At 27.1% G+C, this 22,123-nt stretch overlaps 2 protein-coding genes across 6 annotated transcripts in view; one reads left to right on the forward strand and one right to left on the reverse strand.

Moving 5' to 3' along the window:
* LOC107440147 (protein singed) overlaps positions 1-4,623 on the forward strand; it is a 34,680-nt gene extending 30,057 nt beyond the window's left edge. For all 4 annotated transcript variants that reach the window (XM_016052983.3, XM_016052982.4, XM_043043365.2 and 1 more), the window contains exons 5-6: positions 1,788-2,086; positions 3,180-4,623. In XM_016052983.3, coding sequence (XP_015908469.1) covers positions 1,788-2,086; positions 3,180-3,385 — 505 coding nt within the window. In that variant the 3' untranslated portion in view covers positions 3,386-4,623. The remainder of the gene's footprint in view (positions 1-1,787; positions 2,087-3,179) is intronic.
* A 1,782-nt stretch (positions 4,624-6,405) lies between these two features.
* Positions 6,406-22,123, reverse strand: part of LOC107440148 (sphingosine kinase 1) — a 50,051-nt gene continuing 34,333 nt past the window's right edge. The window contains exons 4-6 of one of the 2 annotated variants that reach the window (XM_071186405.1): positions 19,101-19,216; positions 17,506-17,726; positions 6,406-14,431 (exon numbers count right to left, since the gene is read on the reverse strand). In XM_071186405.1, coding sequence (XP_071042506.1) covers positions 13,659-14,431; positions 17,506-17,726; positions 19,101-19,216 — 1,110 coding nt within the window. In that variant the 3' untranslated portion in view covers positions 6,406-13,658. The remainder of the gene's footprint in view (positions 14,432-17,505; positions 17,727-19,100; positions 19,217-22,123) is intronic. The other variant, XM_043043348.2, reaches the window with a different exon arrangement.

Below are 22,123 nucleotides of genomic sequence, written 5' to 3' on the forward strand. Positions count from 1 at the left end.
AGCCGATTCTGACTTTTGTTTTAATAAAATCTATTTTTAAACTTATGGACATTTTTGGAGAAATTAAAGAACATTTTTATGAATTTTTTTCTTTGCTTACTGTTAATATATTTTAAAAGCAATATTAGTATGAAGCATTGTTAATTTTTCCAATTATAATTTCTTTTTTTTTATTTAAATAAATTATTGTAATTCACAAAATTTTGTTCCTCAATCTATTTAATGTCAATTTCTTTTAAATAGATTTCTGGTAATGGGTATCAAATTTTACTAGCCATTCACAACTTATATCAATAACTTTTTTGAAAAAGACAAAATCTTTATAATCATTATTATATTTTTATTGGTCAATAATGGTGTGCTGGCTCTTACGACATTTTAATTATCTAAAATGTGGCCTATTCATGATAAATATTATATGGGATTTTGGACATACACATACATTTGTCATCAGTACTGTTATCATTACATTGATACTATTAACATTTGTCAACAGTAAGAACGTGTATTTTAAACTCATTCAATTAAGTGTTTGAGTAAAGTAATATTTTAAGTTTAACTTTGGTACAACAATATTTAACTTTAAAAATCATGGCCATACTGAAGTAAGGAAGACAAGGCAGATTAAAATTCCTTTCAAAGATTTAGTGTATTTTAAGTAATTGTTATAAAAAATTGCTTAGAAACTCCACATATGTAAGACAAAAAACTACCATTTTGATTAACGCCTCTTCAAAATATAAATGTAAGATGAGGAAGGGCCCACAAGAGATTTCATTCTCGGCGCCGTAAAACCTGTGTCCAGCCTTTTTAAAATAGTCAATCCTCCCCCCAAGAAAGTAAGTTGAGGACAGGCTTATTACTAACAGTAGCTAAGGTTAGCTCTTGTTAGTTATAAGTCAGTTCCTACAAGATGATGAACAAGATATTTGGTTAAGCAATTTTTACCTTCATATAGTTTTCTTTACTGCTGTGTTGGTTCATTTTTCTCATTTTTTATTTCAAATATTTTTCTGTTTCTGTTTTTTTAACCTCTGAGATTAAACCCTTGAAATGTCAGTGGAAACAGGATGTGAAAAAAAATTTTGACTTTAAAAAACATGACAAGACACTAATTATGTAATGTATAATAAACTTTACCTAAGGTTACAGTTTACTAATACCCTTAACGAATTATATGTGCTACTTTACTTAGAAAGATGTAATACATTTAGTTTATGCATAGAAAATGAAATACTTTATGTATACACATAGTACAAAAGTAGTACTCAGTGTTAAAATTGTAAATTAATTAGCTATGAAACTGGCTCTTGAATGTGTTTTTGAACATCATACATCATTTTTCATTAAAAAAAGTTTTTAATGGTTTCATGAAAGTAAATTATCTATTCTTTGAATTTATTTTCTTGATATAAATACCAACTAATAAGTTATTCTTCATTCTGAAGCTCATATGAAAGAATTTGTCGAAAGAAAAAAATAAGTGCAGAGCATAGCAAAAAATTTAAATTCATTAAAGATTTTGAAAAAACTGAAAGAGATAAAAATGTATAGTTTACTGCATTCTGCATAGGTATTCCAAATATACCTGATAGTCACTAATTTCTGAAAAAGTGGGCAATGCTAAAGTTAATAATTTTAAAATTAATTAGCTATCAAACTGGCTCTTGAATACACATTTAAACATCATACATCATTTTTCATTTAATAAGGTTTTTGATTGTTAAAAAATTATAAAATATGAAGAAAAAAATCCACTATTTTTCAACTTTTTCTTTGCTTGACAGGCCATCTAGTGCACATTTTACATTGGAGTGGTTGCCAGAGGGAAATTTTGCCTTTAAAGCAAACAATGGAAAATATGTAGCTGCTAAGAAAAGTGGCCACTTGTATGCCAACAGTGACAAAGTGGAAGATATGGAAAAGTTTTATTTCTATTTGATTAATCGCCAAACTCTAGTTCTGAAGTGTGAACAAGGCTTTGTGGGATATAAAAGTGCTGCCTCTCCCAAATTAGAATGTAATAAAGCTACATACGAAAGTATATTTATAGAAAGAGGTGAAAAAGGAATATGTTATTTCAAAGGTAATTATTTTTTCTTTGCTTATATGTAGTAACAAGCTAATTGTCATAGTTATTTAGATATTACATTTATATTTTATTTAGATTATAGAAAAGGGCACTCTCTTTTAAAATCGATATTTTTTTTGCGAAATTTAGCTTTGATTGAAATAATTACATATGAAACTAAATGCAGGATTATTATAACTTTGACAAGATATGAATGAGCCCTAACATATTGTTTGAGAGAATGGAATAAAGTTTTTTGTAAAGGTACGCACTTAAAAATAGTATTAAAAATGATTGCCCGGATTTCGCGGTTGTGGCTAGTGACATAATTTCAACTTAATGCTGGTAAAATATGGACGCGCACACTGGGAGCAAAGCAATCCAATGTTTTGTAGACTATGTCCAAAAAAAAAATCTATTCACACTGAAGTAAATAATATGAAAATTCGTTTAATATCAATAAAAAAAGCATGAAAAGTAAACCAATATTTGTAAAGTGTCTTATATTTTTGATAAATTTAGCCAACTTTAGTTTAACAAGCATCTTGATTTAACAAGCAAATTGCCTCTTGTCCCTAACGCTCTCTCTATAAATGTGTTCAACTGTGTTTTATCAAATTTTTTCAGTGCTGAATATGAACCTATTCTGGTTACATTATTGACATTTTGAAAAAGAAAATCTTAGCTAATATATAGTGTGGCTTTCAGGAGAACTCCTCCAGACAGCAGTCTTGCGTCGTGGCGGACACCATGGTTATGAGGGAAAGTCACTTCGAATAGGGGTGTGTGGTGAATAGCTTTGTCATGATCTTTGCATAGGTCAGTGTGAGTAGACCAATCGACACCTTCATTTCTCCATTTCACCCCCGTTTAAAATGTGCTCTCGCTTGTTACAATAGCTGCAGACAGCCCCAGACTTTTCGTCTGGAGAAGTTCTCCTCAAAGCCGCACTATACTTCGTTGTTATTACATTTACTTCATTTCACACATTTTTCTCTAAAAAGCGTTTTGTATTTTAACAACTTAAATGTTCCTGAATATTTACTCTTAAAGTAATGTTTATGTACGGTATAGTAATAAAAACACTAATGACTTCTTATTTTTCCAGGAAACAATGGCAAATACTGGCACGCAAACAGCGACAACACCATATCAGTTGACTCTGAACATACCCAAGGATTCTACATCGAATTGAGGGAACCGTCTAAGCTGTGCATCAAGACGGAAGATGGAGACTACTTAGTTGCCGAAAAGAACGGTTTATTTAAAGTGGGTGGCCCTGACCCCAGTTCTGCAACTACATGGGAATATTAGTTTTTCTCCCAGAGAGAGAGAGGACAAAATAATGTCTTGCTCATTCAGTGTCTGTGTGTGTGTGTAGTGGCAATTTTCTTCCTTTCCCAAAGATGCATACACCAACATTTTGTATCCAAATGCCAATCAAATACTTATGCAATTTTATTTCAATTGCAAAGCATGGTGGTGTTTTATCAAATTTAGTTCCTTGCACCGTGCGTCTAACCCAAGTAGCACAGAACATTGTATAGAATATTGCTTATGGTGTTGAATTTGAACAGAAGTGCCAACTATTAAGATTCATCCATAGTTACGATTTCGTTGTCGAGATTACGGCCTCGAGTTCGAGTAATAAAAATTACGGTTTTTGAGAATTTTTTGTTGTTTACTGCGAATATTTGAAATGTAACTTAGTTTTTTTATTTAATATTAAATGCATGCATAATATTTGTAATTATTAATTTGTTTATTTTTATTGTTATTAATTTGTACTGTTAATTTGAGTAATTTGTTTATTAATTGTAATTATAATTATATTTGTAGTTAAATTCATTGCACAATATAACCTACCAAGAATTGAGTAGCAAAAAAAAAAATTGGAATTATGCATGCATTTAATTTGTGTTGTAGCACCTTGAAATAGCGCTAATTTGAAGTTTGTTAATGTTGTATGCATTATTGTACTTCTGATTATGGCAATAATAGGTAATTTGGAAAGTTGGCACCTCTAAATTTTAACTGTCGTGGTTCAATAATGAATGGATTTTGTGCTACTAGGGGAAGTTATTCGCTTGACAGTGAAGTGTCAAAATGCCTAATTTAGTATTCCTTTATTTATTTTTTTATATTGCTTTTTTTATTGATAACAATAACTTTTTCTAATTATATATATACATATATAAAGTAACAATAGGATTTTTCTCATTCCATTTTAAATACAATTCAATTTTGAATATTCTGTTTTATACATAATATCTGATCTCGCTGTTTGTATTTCCAATTTTTATATGTTTTTTACAATATGATTTTTTTTTAAGAAGTGTTTCAGTGTTTGTTATTTTCTACCTATCCAGCTACAAGTTTGTCAATTTGTACATGATTTGTAATGAAGTGAGATTTTATACCATTTTAAAAATAATAATCTAGTAGGTATGTGACAGAAGACTAGTTGTAACATTCAAATCTCCTGTCACATTTGGAATATAATTTCTGTCTTACAATTATGTAAAAAACAATAAAATCAATTTTAATAGGCTTATGTTGACATTTTCTGATATCAGCAACTTTGAGCTTTCAGGTAGAAAAAAAAATTGTAGATGGATTTTTTTTTTGTTATTATTCTTTAATAAATAAGTTAAATAACATTCTAAAATGTAACTCTTCTATAAAGCTGTAGATCCAGATAACTTAACGTTACTCGGTAAACACATAAATCAGCTGAAAACTAAAGAAATTGTCTCATTAACATGATTTAAATTGGGATTTATATCATTTGATTTTTTTTTTTTTAATAAATCATTGGATTTATACTGAAAATATTTTTTTAAAGTCTGATTTCATTAATATTGCAGGTTTTATCTAGAGAAATAATGAGGGTAGAATATATATAATTTATTTTTTGATGTTCAAAATTAATAATAAATTTTTTAAAAAAAACTAAACATGGATAAAAATTTTGTGAAACTTTTAAATTATAATAATTTTCCATTAGCTGTAAACAAAATAATTTTCTGTTTCATAACATATTTCAATTATACCCCTTTAGTTTTACGTTTATTAAGATTGAAGTACTTTTAAAACTTATTAAATAAATATTTTAAATCAATTATTGTAGAAAGATTTATATGCCAAGAGTAATTAAGAATATATTTTTTTTTAATGTTTTCTGAATCAAAATAATTTATTCTTCATTTGCTGTCTAACTGACGAATTGAGTCCGTCTTTACAAATTACAAAGGATTATAGCTTGAATAAAAGTAACTATGATTTTATTTACTCAGCAATTAATTTTTAATAATTGCATTAACTATTTTAATTAAAATTAAATATTTTCTAGTTGTGTTTTAAAATAATTTTGAGTATTTTATTTATTTTATCAGAACATTAAATAATAAATGTAAAAAATCAATAAAATCTGATTTAAATATTAAAAAAAATTCATATATAATATTAGACAATCCTATGCCTTTAATAAGTATGCGAAACATTGTTTTGAAAAATAGCTTTTAAAAGTTTATTTTTTCCTGCATGTAGTAATACTACATAACTTAAATCAATGGTACTCGGCAAATACATTCAACTTGGTGACTACTAACTAAAAACTTGCTTTTTTTTATATATTCCCTTTAATTATGTCAAACAAATTAGCATAGTTTATTAGAAATATTCATATATTTTTTTATAAAAATAAAAAGTGATAAAATTTAATATTTGCAATCTTTGTAGGTGGTTAAGTACAGTACAGAACCCGTTATCCGGAAATCGGAACAAAATTCGATAAATTTTAGGATTTTTCTTTCTTTTTTGAAAGACGTTCACCTTACCATCATTTTGGAAATAATCATTAGTGTATTACTTCATCGTTTTTTCTTTTTAAGATTATTTCCTAAAAAAATTTTTTTTAGTTGGGTTTAACAATAAAAAAACGGCTTTTTGTAGCGATTCAGAAAACCGGAAAAATCAGTTATCCGGAATAGCGATCGTTCCGGATAATCGGTTCCCTACTGTAGTAGGGTAACAACCCAATAATGTCAAACTGACTTATTTGAAAATTGCTTAGTTAGCTTGAGTTAAATTTAATAATGCAACTTTTATTTAAAGTATGCTATTGAACTTAAGTAATTTTGCAGTTTTCACATAATTTTCTCCAAAAAAATAATAATAAATAAATAAATAAAAAAAAATTTTTTTCAAGAATACATAATTTAATATTTTTGGAAAACAGTGTTATGCTACTCATTTGAGTCATTCAAAGGTCTAAACTGATTCTTAACTTTCTTTTAAATAGTTAAAAGTTTCTAGAATATAAAACAGCTATATTAAGAACAGAAAATTTTATTAGTTTATATTTTTTAAATATCAATATCACAACAGCAATATTCACATTTATTACAAACACTCATATTTGTGCACATTTGTTCAATTAAAATTAATCTATAAAATAGTACACTATACAGAATTGCAGTTGAAATATCACCATCGAGGTCAGAGTTTTTAATTGGAAAAATAAAGCTACATACTCTTCTCCCAAATTGTATTGAAACATGGTTTTAAAAAAATCGTATTGCTTAAACCAGCAGAGTTAAAATATATTTGGCAATTCAAGGTATTTAATGTTGGCAAGATAAAAAACTAGTTCTGAGCGATATACCATTAGAAAAATCGATATATCGCGATATTTTTACGATATCACATTCCATATTTGTCATAGTCAGTGATTATCATTAATTGTTGCAGTCAGTAGTTGCTATATTATTTTTGTATTAGAATTTATCATTGTTAATCATGATCAGGGAAATTTCATTTCCTATAATAATCATGCATTTCATATTTATCGTTAAAAATGGTATTTGCAATACATAGTGAGAATTTTTTCACGATTTTTTTATATTGATAAAAAAATATCGATATTTAATAATATATCGTCCAGCTCTAAAATAAATTTGTTGTTTCATGTGAGACTAAGTAAACCTATCCATGCTCGCCAACTTTTACTATTTTCACAAACCATATTTTTTTGTAGCAACCAATTTTATGCTTTGATATGTTACTCTGGGATTAAAAAACTTGCTTTAACCCTTCAACACAAAACCTTTAACCTTTACCACTTCAACACAAAAATTTTTTATAAGGACTTTGGAAATTTTCCCTCACATGTGTAAAAAGCCTGGAAAAAAAATTAGAAAATTACTAACAACTTCAATGCTTTTACTAAGAGAAATCTTAAACAAAAATCGTAAAAGTTGGGATCTGTGCATATCAAAAGTTCTGTTACTATCTAATAAAAGACAAAAGCAAATTGCATATTTAGACTTAAAACAAGAGTAGAGATTTTAGCAAGATATAGTAATTAAAAAAATATTGCCACATACTTAACACCAAATATTATAACAAACAATAAATCTATCCTAAGAAATTGAAGCAGTAAAATATATTTGTTAATAGAAAAACTTAATTTGATTCAAAAGTAAAGAAAAAGTCAATAGCAAACATCGATGACGAATAGTAGATCTTAAAAATAAAAAAAGCAATCGAAATTTGTTGATTTTTACCAGATTAAGTATTCTTCAAGCAAATTAAGTTTTTCCATTCACAAGAACAAACAACAAATGTGTTGTAAGCAACAACAAAATAAACAAATAGATTACAATTATAATCAAAAATATTTTAACTGAAGCTTCAAATATAAATATACGAACATAATTATTTCCACACCTTATGATAAATGACCCATGTATAAATGACAAAGCAAAATATCATATTCAAGAGTACATTTAATTTCAAATATAAGACAGAGACCAGCTCTGTTTAAACTTGAAAAATCGTATGCAAGATAAACAGAACACTATGTATAAAGAACTATAGTAAGGAAACGTGTTAATTCCCTAAAAAGCAATTAACATGTTTTGAGCACTGACACGTTTCTCTGCAGAACAAGATTTTCTAAGATTCAGTAAAAAAAAATTTCATAAAATAAAATCTATTGTAAAAAATTTAAACTAGTTTTTGTTGCATATTATTATCAGTTTGGATTTGTAAATGAAGCTGAGCAATTGGTTAAACATAATTCTTTATTAACATAATTAAATAATTATTACTAGTTAAACATAATTAAATAATTATTACTAGTTTTAAATTTAATAATTTTTTAATTTGAATGAATAATTTTTAAAGACATGGAATATGATAAAATTTTTTTTTACAAAATAAGCAACTAAAATTTAAAATAATCTACGCATAAAAATATTACTAATAATAAAATTCAAGAATTAAATCAGAAGGGACCAATGGTAGTAAAAAAAAAGCAAGAAAACTTATAATTGCAACAGACTCTGAAGCTAATTTACATATATTTTTTAAAATTTCGGAAAATATCTTCATAAGATAAAATACAGAAAAGCAAATTGTTTGTACTCTACTTGCAACACCCTTTTTTAAACCAGTAGATTTTAAGAATTGTATAATTTAAGTAATTTTGCTCACATTACCAAGTCATAATAAAAGTTTTAATGTGAAAGTATGTATTATTCACCATCATGTTTTATAAAACAAATACTAAAATTCTTTCATATAGTATATGGAAATAAAAGTATATGGTTTTTAGTAGTAAAGCAAAGATAGTTTTATTAAAATTAAGTCAAAGATAGATAATTATTTTTTATTTATAAACATTTGATTTTGTTAAAATCATTTTAATATTGTAACTTACAAATTTTGAAAATTATTTTATCACATTGATGAAATAGACAAAAGTTCTAAATTTTTTGCCATACCCTAGCTAGAAAGAGTCGAATTTTAACTTAATAGTTATGAAAAACTTATAACAGTTATGAAAAAACATGGTATTCGCTTATTTTTCTATGGTGAAATTGTTATGGAGTTATAAATTAATAAAAGTCGTAGTTTAAATTTTTAAAACTTCACATTTCAAATAGCAATTGCAAAAAAGCTTTGTCTATATATAAAATTAGCCTTCTAATGCTTGTTTTCGCTTGTAATTTGACTTGCTGAGCACGCATATATTCCCCTACAAAGCACTGTTTCTTCTTCACTGAATAATAGCAAAAAGCTGATTTGCAATCGGATTTTTTAAGTATCAATCAGGTCCAACCGTTCAAGAACTAAGAACACTTTTTCAAAAGATTTTTAATCATTTATATTCTTTTTTGATATGTCTTACACCAATAAGTGTCATATAAAATAAATATTATACTATTCTTTCTTTAAGAATTAAAAATAGATAATGAAAATCTAGAGTTAAAACTAATCAAGGAAGATGTAGAATATTTTTTTAAAAACAAAAGTAAAAGTTCATTGAATGTAATTCATTCTTTATCATTTTGTGAACAGAAGTAAGCAAATCTCGCTTTCATCATTCTAACACATATTCTCACATGAACTTGTATGTTCACAAGCAAAAATATAATTATGTTTGAAGTACAACATTTAATTTAAATGTTGCTTTTAGTTAACACTTATGAATTGGAAAACACAAAATAGTTTTCTATCAACTACGTTAAGTAATACTGTTTAAATAGGAATTAAAGCTCATGTGACAAAATTTTAATTCATAACAAATATATTTACAATAATACAATTAACGAAAACAATTGTATAAAATAAATGATAACCACTTCATTTAAAAAAAAAACATATTTAATGATAATTAGTTTTAATCAACTGAAAAATATTCATAAAAAGTTCCTTTTGTGTACATATTACAATTATTGAAGCATGAGTTGTAAATCAATAAAATAGAATTCGAAGATGTAAATCTAGAAATAGGTATGTATCTTTTCTTTTATATATTCAAAAAATAATTGTCTCTATAAAATGAAGTTAGAAATAACTGCAGTTTTATAAATGCTAATTACTTGTTAAACTTAAGATATAATTTTTGTGTTTTAACTAGAGCTAATTTGGAAAAAATAAAAAAAATAAAAGATTTAATAAACCATAATTAATTTTAAAAAAATTATCTTCAATACAGTAATATTAAAATGTGTGTTTTAAATAAGCAACATTCAACTATTGGATAAGAGTTCAAAACATAAACAAACATATGCATACATATAATATATAGAAAAACGTACTAAAGAATTGCTAAGCATTTGATGAACTTTGATTTTTCAGCTATGTATATAGTATCAAAATGAAAGTTATTATAAATAATAAATATGGTTAAACAAATTCAAATTTTGATTGATATAATTAATATTAAAATAGCCCTCATGTAAAACTGCAAAACGCTTTTTGTAAGAATCAAGGAATCTGCAATTGCAAAGCGATTATAGTATTTTCTTTTAAAAATTTTATGAAAATAAACTGCACAACTTTCTTAATATTTTAGTACCAAATCTATGTTCAAATGTATTTTTAAATTTGGATATTAAAATTTTGTAATTCTGGCAATCTTTTTTTTTTTTTAATTTTTTTGAAAGCTGAAAAAGACAATTATAACTTGTTTTTCTTCTCTAAAAAAAGCATTTATAAAGATTTGCATATGGGATATTCATTTCTAAAGAATATAGTCGAAATTTGCGCTTTTTACTTTATAGAAGATGCTACTCTAAAATTAAATTTCATAAATTAAAGACATTTGTTTGATTCCTAATAAACTTAAATATTTTGTAATAGTTGCAAAATGAACATTTCATTTCATGTATAAAAATAATTTTGATAAGATAAATATATGCTTTTATCAAAAACACTATAAATTGCAAAAAACTATATTTAAAAAAAAACAAAAACAATTTCAACATAAGATTTAAAAAAAAAAGTTTCCGTATTAATTTTTTTATAAAATCTACTATTATTAGAGAGAAATGTTATAAGTAATATCAAAAGAAAACCAATTTTTTTAAAAGTTAATTAATATTACTTGATAACATAGAAATAATAATTTTTTATGAAAATTCAGAAAATTAAATCATTACATAAATGAAATAATGATTAAAGGAACAGTTGCTTTATTTGTATTTAAAAAGAAAACTAAAATTAATGAAGAAATAAAACGTTATTCCATAAAAAGAACTTAATAATAATAATAATTGCAAAAATTAATATATATAGTAATACACATATTTTATAGAAAATGATAATTTTCTAATTACTCAATTTTTAGATAAGGCACTCTATTAAATTGCAATATGACATAAATACTATGGAAATAATAAAATATACGATATTTAAAACTCAACAAAGAAATCGTGTTGCAACGAAATCATACAGAACAAATATGTCAATAAAAATATTTTCTATCTCTTAATTATCTGTAAAAAATATTTATAATGAATAATAATTTTGAAAAAGAATGAAATTTTTTTTAAACTTCCTGAAATAATATGCTAAGTATTTTACAACATAAGCTGGTGATTAGTTTTGCTTGATGTTTTTTCTTATACAAGAAAAAGTAACAGCTTTAAACTTATTTATTCACTAATGTAACCAGAAGCAATGGAATGTCACAAAAAAAAACAAATAAATAAACTAAAAATACATTAACTCAACATTTTATAAGATAAAATATGCATATCAGTTTATAAAACTAAAAACAAGCATATCATTTGATTAAATATTAATATAGAACAAAATTTATCAACAAATATTGCAACACAAAGAAACTTCAGGTGTACCACTTACATAATATGGGTGGGCTAAACTGTAAAAAATAATAATTTGTAGTATTACAAGAAAATTTCTAGGAAACTTGAATTCCATAAACTTTTCTAATAACGTTACTGCATTAAACTTAGTAAACAAACTACATTTACAAAGTTTAATGCAGTAATGTTATTAGAAAAGTTTATAAAATCCCAACTCCCAAGAGATTTTCTAGCAATACTACAGATTTTTTTTCTTCTTTTTACAGTGAAGATGTGCACAACCTTTTTATGAAATGAAGTTCATCAGGCAAAATAATGATCTGTCAAGGCTGATCAGTTTTTTAAACCACTAATGGTTTAAATAATTGATCAGTCAGATTTTAATTATCCATAGGAAAATATGAAGACTGAAATTAAAATGATATATCTGTCTGTGTTGAATTTGAAACAGTTTGAGAATAAGTTTAGCTACCAATAAAAAATTTTTTACATCTTAAGATACCAAACTCACTCGTTGCTTAATGAAACAATTTTTTTTCAATCTGTAGGCTTGTTTTTGTTCTACTCTTATACATCAATGGCTTGAAGAGAAAAATAATAGGAATGTCTACTTTTTTAAAAATATACTTTCCTTAGCATGAATATGAATGTACGATTTTAAGTCATTAAAAATGGAGTAAATTGCTAAGTGAAATATTAACACCTGTAAGCTCGTTAGATATTAATATTATATTTAATATAATTGGAAATATGAGGAAAAAAAACAATTAGGCTGCACCGCAGGTGGAATGCTATGAATCTTTGTAAAATAATAGGCATACAACAGAAACAACATAGTCAACTAATTAAATACTGGAAAATAGCTTAGCCCAGTAGTTATCTAACTTATTGTCTCCTTGAATTCTTTGCAAAGGAAGTAGAATAGGTAATAAGAATGGAATGTATACGAAATAACTAATGAAATATCCATACGTAGAAATTAATGTATTTTTAAAATGTAATGTAAGATAAAATATTATTTTTAACTGTAACCGATTGATACTGCAGAATAAACACAATTAGAATTCAACATAAAGTCATTTTTTTAAATAAGCAATTAATTTCTACTTATTTTTCAATCAAATTTTTTGGGGGTATTTTAATTACCAGTGGCTGCTGTCAAGAGCATAATTAAGTGTAAATTAAGAGAAATCAATTTAGACTACTGAATAAATAAAAGTCAAATAATGCTATGCACAACATATTTTGTAACTTTTTTTTCCATTTTAAAAACAACTTCATTTGCTTTAATTAGAAAACTATTAAGTTTACTGCTTGATGTTAATTTCTCTAAAAAAATGGAACAAAATAAAACTTAAAAAAACACAATATTTCACATTCAGTATAAGCATAGTTACAGAATAAACCAATACTTAAGTGAAACTAAAATATTTTTTAAACGAAAAAAAAAAAAAAAAGAATTACATACTTTCATGTATTAAAAGAAAAAACTTGATAAGTTTAAATTTTTTTAAAGAAAAATTTTTTTGAAATTCATTTATTAAATGAGTGCCAAGAATTAGGGTTTTTCAAATTATTATTTCAACATTTCATATAATATATCTGGTATTTTCGAAGGATTCTGTAATTATTTTATTATCCTCGAAAAAAAGCTAGCAAATTATGTTAAATGGAAATTAAATTTTAAATAATGGTTAGATATAATTACAATTTTTTCAGCATGATAAGATGCACATAAAAATACATGAGAGTGACATATTTAAATGAAATTAAATATTAGAATAATTCAAATCCTAAATTGTCATTGCGAATGTTTTTTTTTTTTAAATGAAACTTTTAATAGCAATACTCTTTACACAAGAATTAAGTTATGATGTCATAAATGAATAATTAATGTAAAGGCAATAAAAGTGGTTGTAATAAAAAACTTGGCATTATAATTTAAAACAACGAATAACAGCAATTATTCACCGTGACATCACTCTAGCCACAGATGGCATAACTTCAGCCTGAATGGGACAGCATGGTATCACTTCACCATCAACAGTGAGATATCCTTCAGATTTGTGTGGCTCTAGACGGAAAGCATTCACTGGTATGACATCAACGTATGGAACATTGACATGTTCTCCAGTCTGTAAGCAAGATAAGAAGTACATAGCTTGAGCACGGGATATGCCCGCTCTTATCACAATCAACCAAATTATGCCATCATCCATTCTGGCATCTGGTGCAAAAAGAACATCTGTTGATAGATGAGTCTGATGGCAAGCATACACCATCACAAATTCATCATCCACAACAGTCCAATCTTCAGGAACAGGTTTTTCAAGAGGTGGGCAATAGTTGCTGCCAACTTTGTCCTCTTTGTCCCCAGAGTCCTCTTCCTGTTCATCATCACAGTGATGGTGAGGAATGTTTTTGGTGTCTTCCTCTTGCAGTGAACTAAGACTGGATAAATAGGAATCAAACTTGTCCCCACTGAAACTGAATTTCATCAGACGGACAGTTCTGTTGTCTGTGTCGGTGACCGCAGGCTCGTGTGTTCCGAAGCTTTTAGATCTGAACATGTTAGGTTGGATCTCTTTCTCGTTTAACGAGGTGTCTTCCGTCCATCCCTGCTTGCAATCGATAGTTTTGCTTCGTTTGGGCTTTGGTTCAATGAGGTTTTTATTAGGACCTGTGGGTTTGAAGCCCTTGACTGGTAAATAAGATAGCCGACCTTTATACTTCCGCAAACCTAGGAAAGGTATGAAAAATAATAAATTGATCTTTTTTTATTAAGACTATGTAAAAATAATAAGTATATTTCAACATAAAATGAAATAAAATCTTCATAATCAATGACAATTTTCCATTAGAGTAATACAAATGGGTAAATAATAAAAAAGTATAATATAACAGATTGCTAGTACTTTTACAAAACTGTATAAGAAAAAAAATTATTAAGAGACATAACTAAATAATTTCTTTGCTTCNATAATCAACGACAATTTTCCATTAGAGTAATACAAATGGGTAAATAATAAAAAAGTATAATATAACAGATTGCTAGTACTTTTACAAAACTGTATAAGAAAAAAAAATCTAAATAATTTCTTTGCTTCTTCAAAATTTTAACAAAAATAGATACACAAGATGCCTGGGCAAATATTTAATAAAAGATGATATTAAATATTTCATAATAAATAAAATTATTAAAGCGAATGTAAATATTAATAGTTTTATAATAAATGAAATGGTGATAGTTGTATCTCGTATCATTACAATAACACATAAAAATAGGATATAGATTGCAATTTTTTTAACAATTTCTTCAATTTTTTTGAACTATTAACCACCCAAATAAAGTAAATATTAATTACTAGGGGTCAACATACCTCTGCTTATTTTCCGACACCTAACAACTTTAACAGTTTCTTTTGGATTACATGAAGACTCTCTTTTCTCCCTCTTCAAATAATGAAACACAGTTTTCTATTATTCTTCTTTAAGCAATATGCTCGTATAAAATACTCGGATTGCAAACTTATGCATCCTTAATTTTGAAAATAACTAATACACACAATAACTGAAATAAATGCTGCTATACCTATTTGTAAAAATATACTGCACTTATCATACACCACTTAACCAATGCCAAAACCCTAGCTCCATTTTTAGAGCTCTATCTTTTAATGGCCATAGTAAGAATCACAAGTTTTGACCACAGTCAGATGACATGAAGAGCTCCTGAGCTGGTGCCTCTCTCCTCAAATTTCCCCACCACAACCAAAAAGAGAACTTTACCCACAGCAGATTTAACATGCATTTTGCTGTGTATAAACACTAGTTGTTTTGCTGGCTGCAAGGATCGAACTCACCATCCCTAGCTCTACAACCAGCAGCGTGTGCGACGCGTTAACCAACTGTGTCACTTGAGAGATTTGCTGCTTATATTCTTTTTTTCTTCATAAACAATGCATCTTAAATTAGCAGAAGATTTCTCACTTTGAATTAATAAGGACAATGATTTTCATTACTGTTTGCTTACTTCTTAAGCTCAAATACTGAATATATAAATTTAAAAATTATTATTGCAAGCGAAAATGGCATATTTTGATGGTAACCTCATGACCTGATCTTCGGACTTCATTTTATTGGGCAATTGCGGTGTAACATACTACTTTCACTATGAGTTATTGAAATTTTCCTATTTTTCATGCAATTATTTTTGTTTTAAAGCTGATCATGTCTAGAAGAAACAATATCAACCCTTTTGTTTTGTTACATTAGCCTACTGAGTAAGTAGATAATCAAAAGCATTTTGCATAATGCCAATTTTTTTTTTAATGCAATATATTTTTTTGATTTTCTGTTTACTCAAATTAATAATTTAAATAATTTAAAAATATCAAGCCTAATCAATAATATATTATCATTACATAGTTCATAAATATGTATAGTATAATTCATAAATGTAATATAGAGTTATTCATAGATGTACAGAATTTTTCTTACAAAATATAGAATTAAAGTAAAACCCTGAATACTTAGAGAAGCATTTGTTTATAGTCAATATGTTTGAGTTAATCCCCCCCCCCAGAGGATAGTTTTTCTAAAAATAACTCAAAAAATGTCAATAAATTTTTTTTTTACAATATATTAAATGAATCCAATTCACGGTGCCTTCTTTTATTTTTTATTTTTAACAAAATATACAATAAAAACATGACAGCTATATCCTTAAACGGAAAAATAATTAAGCATAAATGTTGAAAAACGTAATTAATCAAACTTATTGCCTAACTTAAATAACTAACTCTAGAAGTCATCAAGCAGTTTAATGTGTGGGAAAAGTTTCAATCTAAAAGAAGTTGTACAAAAATCTCAAACTTTATTTTAATTTTTCAGATTTAAATACCTCATTAGGATGCTACAGTTTCATCTCAATTCTATTAAGAATTTTTTTTAAAAAAGAAGAAGATGAAGAAGACCAAAACAGTATATGTTTTAAAAACAGAAGAAAAAAAAATAACTGTTCACTTAAAATGTCATCATGAAGACTATTTCCAATATTATTATTTAGGAAATCAGAATAAGCTTTTAATATCTTGCATATTGCTTTGTATTCTTTTACATTTTTTTTAACTAGATCAATGTGGAGAAATACAATAATTGTATATAATAATTGGAAAATACAATAAATGAATGTTACAAATTTTAAAAAAGCCACATTAAAAATATGGATGTGTTAACATTAATACAAAATTTAACAAAAATTTATAGCCAGAGGAAAATAATTGCATGCCACAAATTTTAAAAATTAAATCAAAAAATATAGCTGCATCAACACCAAAATAAAATAAAGCAGAAATTTAAAAACAGAAAGAAAAAAAAACTATATGTTACAGATTTTAAAAAGCAAATTGAAAAATATAACTGCATCAACATAAAAGTAAATTAACGAACAAAACAGAAATGCAATTACTCTTTTGTTTCAATATGTTTGCGTTTACAATTTCACGTTTACATTCATTATTATATCCATAACTCATAATTTAAATTAATATATTTTAAGAAATGAAATAGGATGAGAAAAACAAACCAATAGCTCTAATAAGTCCTTAAACATAATTAAAATTATTATATTTTCTAATGAAATAAGATGAGTAAACGAACCGATAGCTTTGATAATTCCTTAAACATAATTTTAAATTATTATACTTTTACAAGCGAAATAAGGTGAGAAAACAAAATGGTAGCTCTGATAAGTCCCTAAACATAATTTAAATTATTATATTTTTAGAAATGAAATAAGATGAGAAAACGAACCTATAGCTCTGATAACTCCCCAAACAGCGAATCGTGCTTCTCCGATTGCTCTTAGCCTTTCCGATTCTATATCAATGTCTGCCATGAGTCCCCATCCGACAGAGAGGAAAGAGTAAAAGCATTCCTTGGGAGATTGCACTCTGACTATGTCCATCGGTACAGTACGTCCTTTCAATAAATTTAGCACAGAGGGAGTGACAATATTGACATCATATGGTTCACTGCATAAAAAAAAATTTAAGTTTAAAGCAAATTACTTCTTCTGAGCATTAATAGAAACATATATACCATATATTCCGGTGTTTAAGTTGACACCCTATTTTTGGTTATGGGATAAAAAATTTCTGGTATGCCGGTTGTGTAAGTTGATCACTCAAAATACCAAATATGAAAATTTCTATTTTATTAAAAAATGTGGAATTTCAAACTCTTTGGAAAGAGGTGAAGAAGTTTTTTTTTTTTTTAAAAGACTAAGCAGTTGAGGATGAAGTGGAATCCATTGCAGAGTGGGATTGCTAACTTTAATGAATTCACTCCAACAAAGGAGATGCTCTGGAACTTTTAAATCTTTAGCTTCATGTTTTAAATTAGGGGTTTTCAACTGGCGGCCACCTGACTTATACACCAAGATAGACAGTAGAAAACAGCACTTTTCGAAAACAATGAAGGTTTAAAAATTTTTTAAGAAATATTATGCACAGCCAATGCAAAATAAGTATAATTTTATGATCTGACTAGAATTGGTTCTAACTATGATAACAAAACATGTTTTACTTAGAGAGCACTGAGAATTGTTTTTAACATTCTTTACCCTTTTATAGAATTGTCTAAAGTTTTCCCTTCATTTTTACTTTTATATCCTGAAATATTTATTATTATTATAATAATTAATGTTGTTGATTTATTACTAAAATAAAAGTAATCTGTTTTAGTACAAATAGCATTTTTTTAACAATTGACCATCTATTCTATTGTGGTTTTGGACATTTTTCATCAGTTATTAACCAGTTACATTATTTACACACTGTTATATTAATAATTGGCAGAATTGTAAAATGCTCAAACAGTTATATCTCAATTTATAAAGACATTTACTGCAATAACATATGCTTACACTAATAAAATAAGTATACTTGAAAATGTAAACACATGTAACAGTCGTTGTCGAATGTAACATTCGTCGAAATGTAACATTCGTTGACATATCAAAGCATTAAAAACAATGTGATAAATATGAATGACGGTGGCTGAATGGTAGCGCTTCGCACTCCTGTGCCATACGTCCTGGGTTCGATCCCCAGGCTGGGCAAGGTTGACTCTCTTTCAGTGGGTTGATAAATGAGTACCAAGCATGCTTGGAAGCTAAACACTGGGGGTTTTGCGTTCGGCTGACCACCTAATCGGAACATCTGCTCCTGCACCCTAGAGCCCAAGATCAAGAAAACTGAGATGGACACAGTAGGCCTTGGCCCTCTATGGGCTGTTGCGCTACTTAGTTTAGTTTTTAAAGCTTTTTTTAAATAAATATGAATAACTTATCTGTATTCAAAAGTAATTAAGAAATAAAAAGAGAAAATTTAATCGATAAAATTTACCCAATGGCATAATTTATAGCTCTTGCAAGACCATTTCCTGATCCACCAGGTACAACTCCAACTGGGATCTTAATTACTTCTTTCCAATCAGACCGTGCCATTAAGCCATTGTACACCTACAATCATTTAAAACAAAAATTAAACAAAATGGTATATAAAAATTTTACTGAGCAACAAAATATAAATAATGACCTTTATGTAATTAAGCATAGTAAGCTTATAAAATAAGCATACTAATATGCTATATAATAAGCATAGTTATATAGTTAAGCATATTTACAAAAAAAAGTAACTAAGTGAAACTACAACACTTTTTAAACAAAAAAAAAAAGATGAATTACATCCGTTTTAAAAAAAATTTAATTTTACTAAAAGAAAAAAAAACTTGATAAGTTAGAAAAAATTTAAGAAAACTATAGACATATAAAAAATTTTTTTTCAAAATTCAATTATAAAATGAGTATCAAGCAATCAAGATATTTCAAGTTAAGGAATCCTTATCTAATAATTATACAACATACACACATTTTGGATACAAATTTATGCAGTCCAATTAATAATCCACTTGTTCAGGAAAAAAGAATTTTATTTTATTTTATAAACGTCGCTGAACAGCCGACCCAATTACGGGTTTGCGACTACTAATCTGCACTTGCGTTACACAGAGTGGAAAAACACGAAAACCTCCCAAGGTTAGCCTGACGACAAGGGACTCTAACCCATGATCCACTAAGGATATTTTTCGTCTGCACTGCGGTTGGTGCGAGCCGGGTGTGGAATTCGTATCGATCAGCCATCGCTATGATTCAAACTCGGTTCACCTCATTGGAAGGCAAACATACTATCCCCTTAGCCACCACGGCTCAGGAAAAAAGAATTTTATATTTTATTTTAGATCCGTCGTTGAACAGCCGACCCAATTTTGGATTTACGACTACTAATGTTCAACTCCGTAGCCTTGTAATTTTGAACCCAATCCAGAAGACAAGGAAACTCCTGGATCAGTACCACCAGAGGCATTGATTTGTTATGGGAACATGGAGGACTTTGCGACTCAATAGATTTAACGTGCATCAGTCACCATTTACTACAAGGGGAGTCTTCGGCCGGCGGGGATCGAACCCACGAAGTCTTGGACATGGGCCCAGCGCCCTGCCAACCAGGCTATCCTGGCCTAGCAAAAAAGAATTTAAAAATTTAATCACATATATACTCTTTCAATGTAGAGTTAAAAAATCAGAAAATTCCCCAAGAAGCCTCTACCCTCGCCGTCTTGGATTTTAGGTTAAATTTTTTTTCTCAATATATATATATATATCTTTGTACTAAACAAACTTTTGGTGATATACTATTATTAAACAGCACAATATCTTTCAAAAGAGGTTGAAAATAAAACAATAGCTTAGGAGAAATAGTGCTTGATAATTTTTAGAATGAAATTTTTTTTAAATGAAATTGTATGAAATTTTTCTCATAACTTTAAAACAGTAAAATAATGTGATTCGTGGTTCTGGGTAAGTAATGTAGAGCTGGGTGAGTAATTTAATCAGTTCATAGACGATTTATTTTTTAAATCTAATTTTATTACATTAAATCTAAGTTAATTAAACTGGTGAAAACAGATTTGGATACCTATAAAAAAAAATCTAAGTACAGGCAATTGTATACTATTTAACTACCTATCAAAAACTGCTGATTGTAGAATTGTATTGGTATAATTAATGTCAGAAAAAATTAGTACAGAATCTAAAATACCGCACGTTTTATCTATCAAATTGTGATTAGATGGCGGCCTTGTATTTTTGTGTGTATCGAGAGATACTGCTAAATGGATTAAATATCCATTATCGGCTTAAAAGCATATTTAGAATTTTCCCTCCTGTTTCTACCCCTTTCACAGTTGAGTTCGGTCATAAGCATTTAAAGAGGAATGGCCTCTTAAAAATATTTATACATATTTATAAGTAACATAATAACAAAAAAATCTTATTAAATTTACAACATTACTAAATTTTCTGTTATTTTTTAAATTCTAAAATAAGAAATTACTTTAGTACTTAGTGACATGCGAAACCAAAATAATATGGTATAAAAGCAAAATAACCCTTGTGATGTAGCAAAATTAAAAACTTAAATAATATTACATTTTAACATCACAAATCAGATAATAAAATAAGTGAACCATTTAATATTTAAGTCGTTTTGGTGCTGAAGCACAAAAGACAAGAACAATGGCGAGACTGAAACTTATTGCTCATCATATTTTGAATCACGTGTGAGACTACCTCTTATCCTTTATTTTTAACATGAGTATACGCGCCTTAAAAGAATTATGCTCTCTTTAACACTATTTTACTCAGAAATTGCGACATAGTCTTAAAATTTATATTGTATAAAAATATATTAATATAAGTATACACATCAGTGGCAAGCTTTAATCAATGGATCCAAGGAGCTTTAAAATTTAAAACATTCAAGTTACAATAGTAAAGATTAATTTTCTGCATCATTATTTTTTAAAACTATATATCATTAAAATAATATCTAAACATCTCCTTTAACGAAATATCGCACATACACTACAATACAATCCCAAACAAAACAATATATTCTAATTAGACTTTTTAAATTAGTAGCTTTACAATCATAATATAAATATTTTAAATAAATTATTAAGATTTTCTAAACAGTAACATGTAAAGATATGTCGATGAATGCTTGCAAACGCTACACTGTTATAAATTTCTCGGAAAAAATGAATAAACGATTATTTATTTATTTTACCATAATCAAACAAAACAGTCAAATAACTATAAATAAGATAGTAATCAAACTGTAAAATTGTGAAAAAACCGTTATTTATTTGTTATTTTACCATAATCAAACAAAACAGTCAAATAACTATAAATAAGATAGTAATCAAACTGTAAACTGTGAAAAAACCGTTATTTATTTGTTATTTTACCATAATCAAACAAAACAGTCAAATAACTATAAATAAGATAGTAATCAAACTGTAAACT

This window comes from Parasteatoda tepidariorum, chromosome 10 (assembly GCF_043381705.1).
Source record: "Parasteatoda tepidariorum isolate YZ-2023 chromosome 10, CAS_Ptep_4.0, whole genome shotgun sequence".
In the NCBI taxonomy this organism is placed as follows: domain Eukaryota; kingdom Metazoa; phylum Arthropoda; class Arachnida; order Araneae; family Theridiidae; genus Parasteatoda; species Parasteatoda tepidariorum.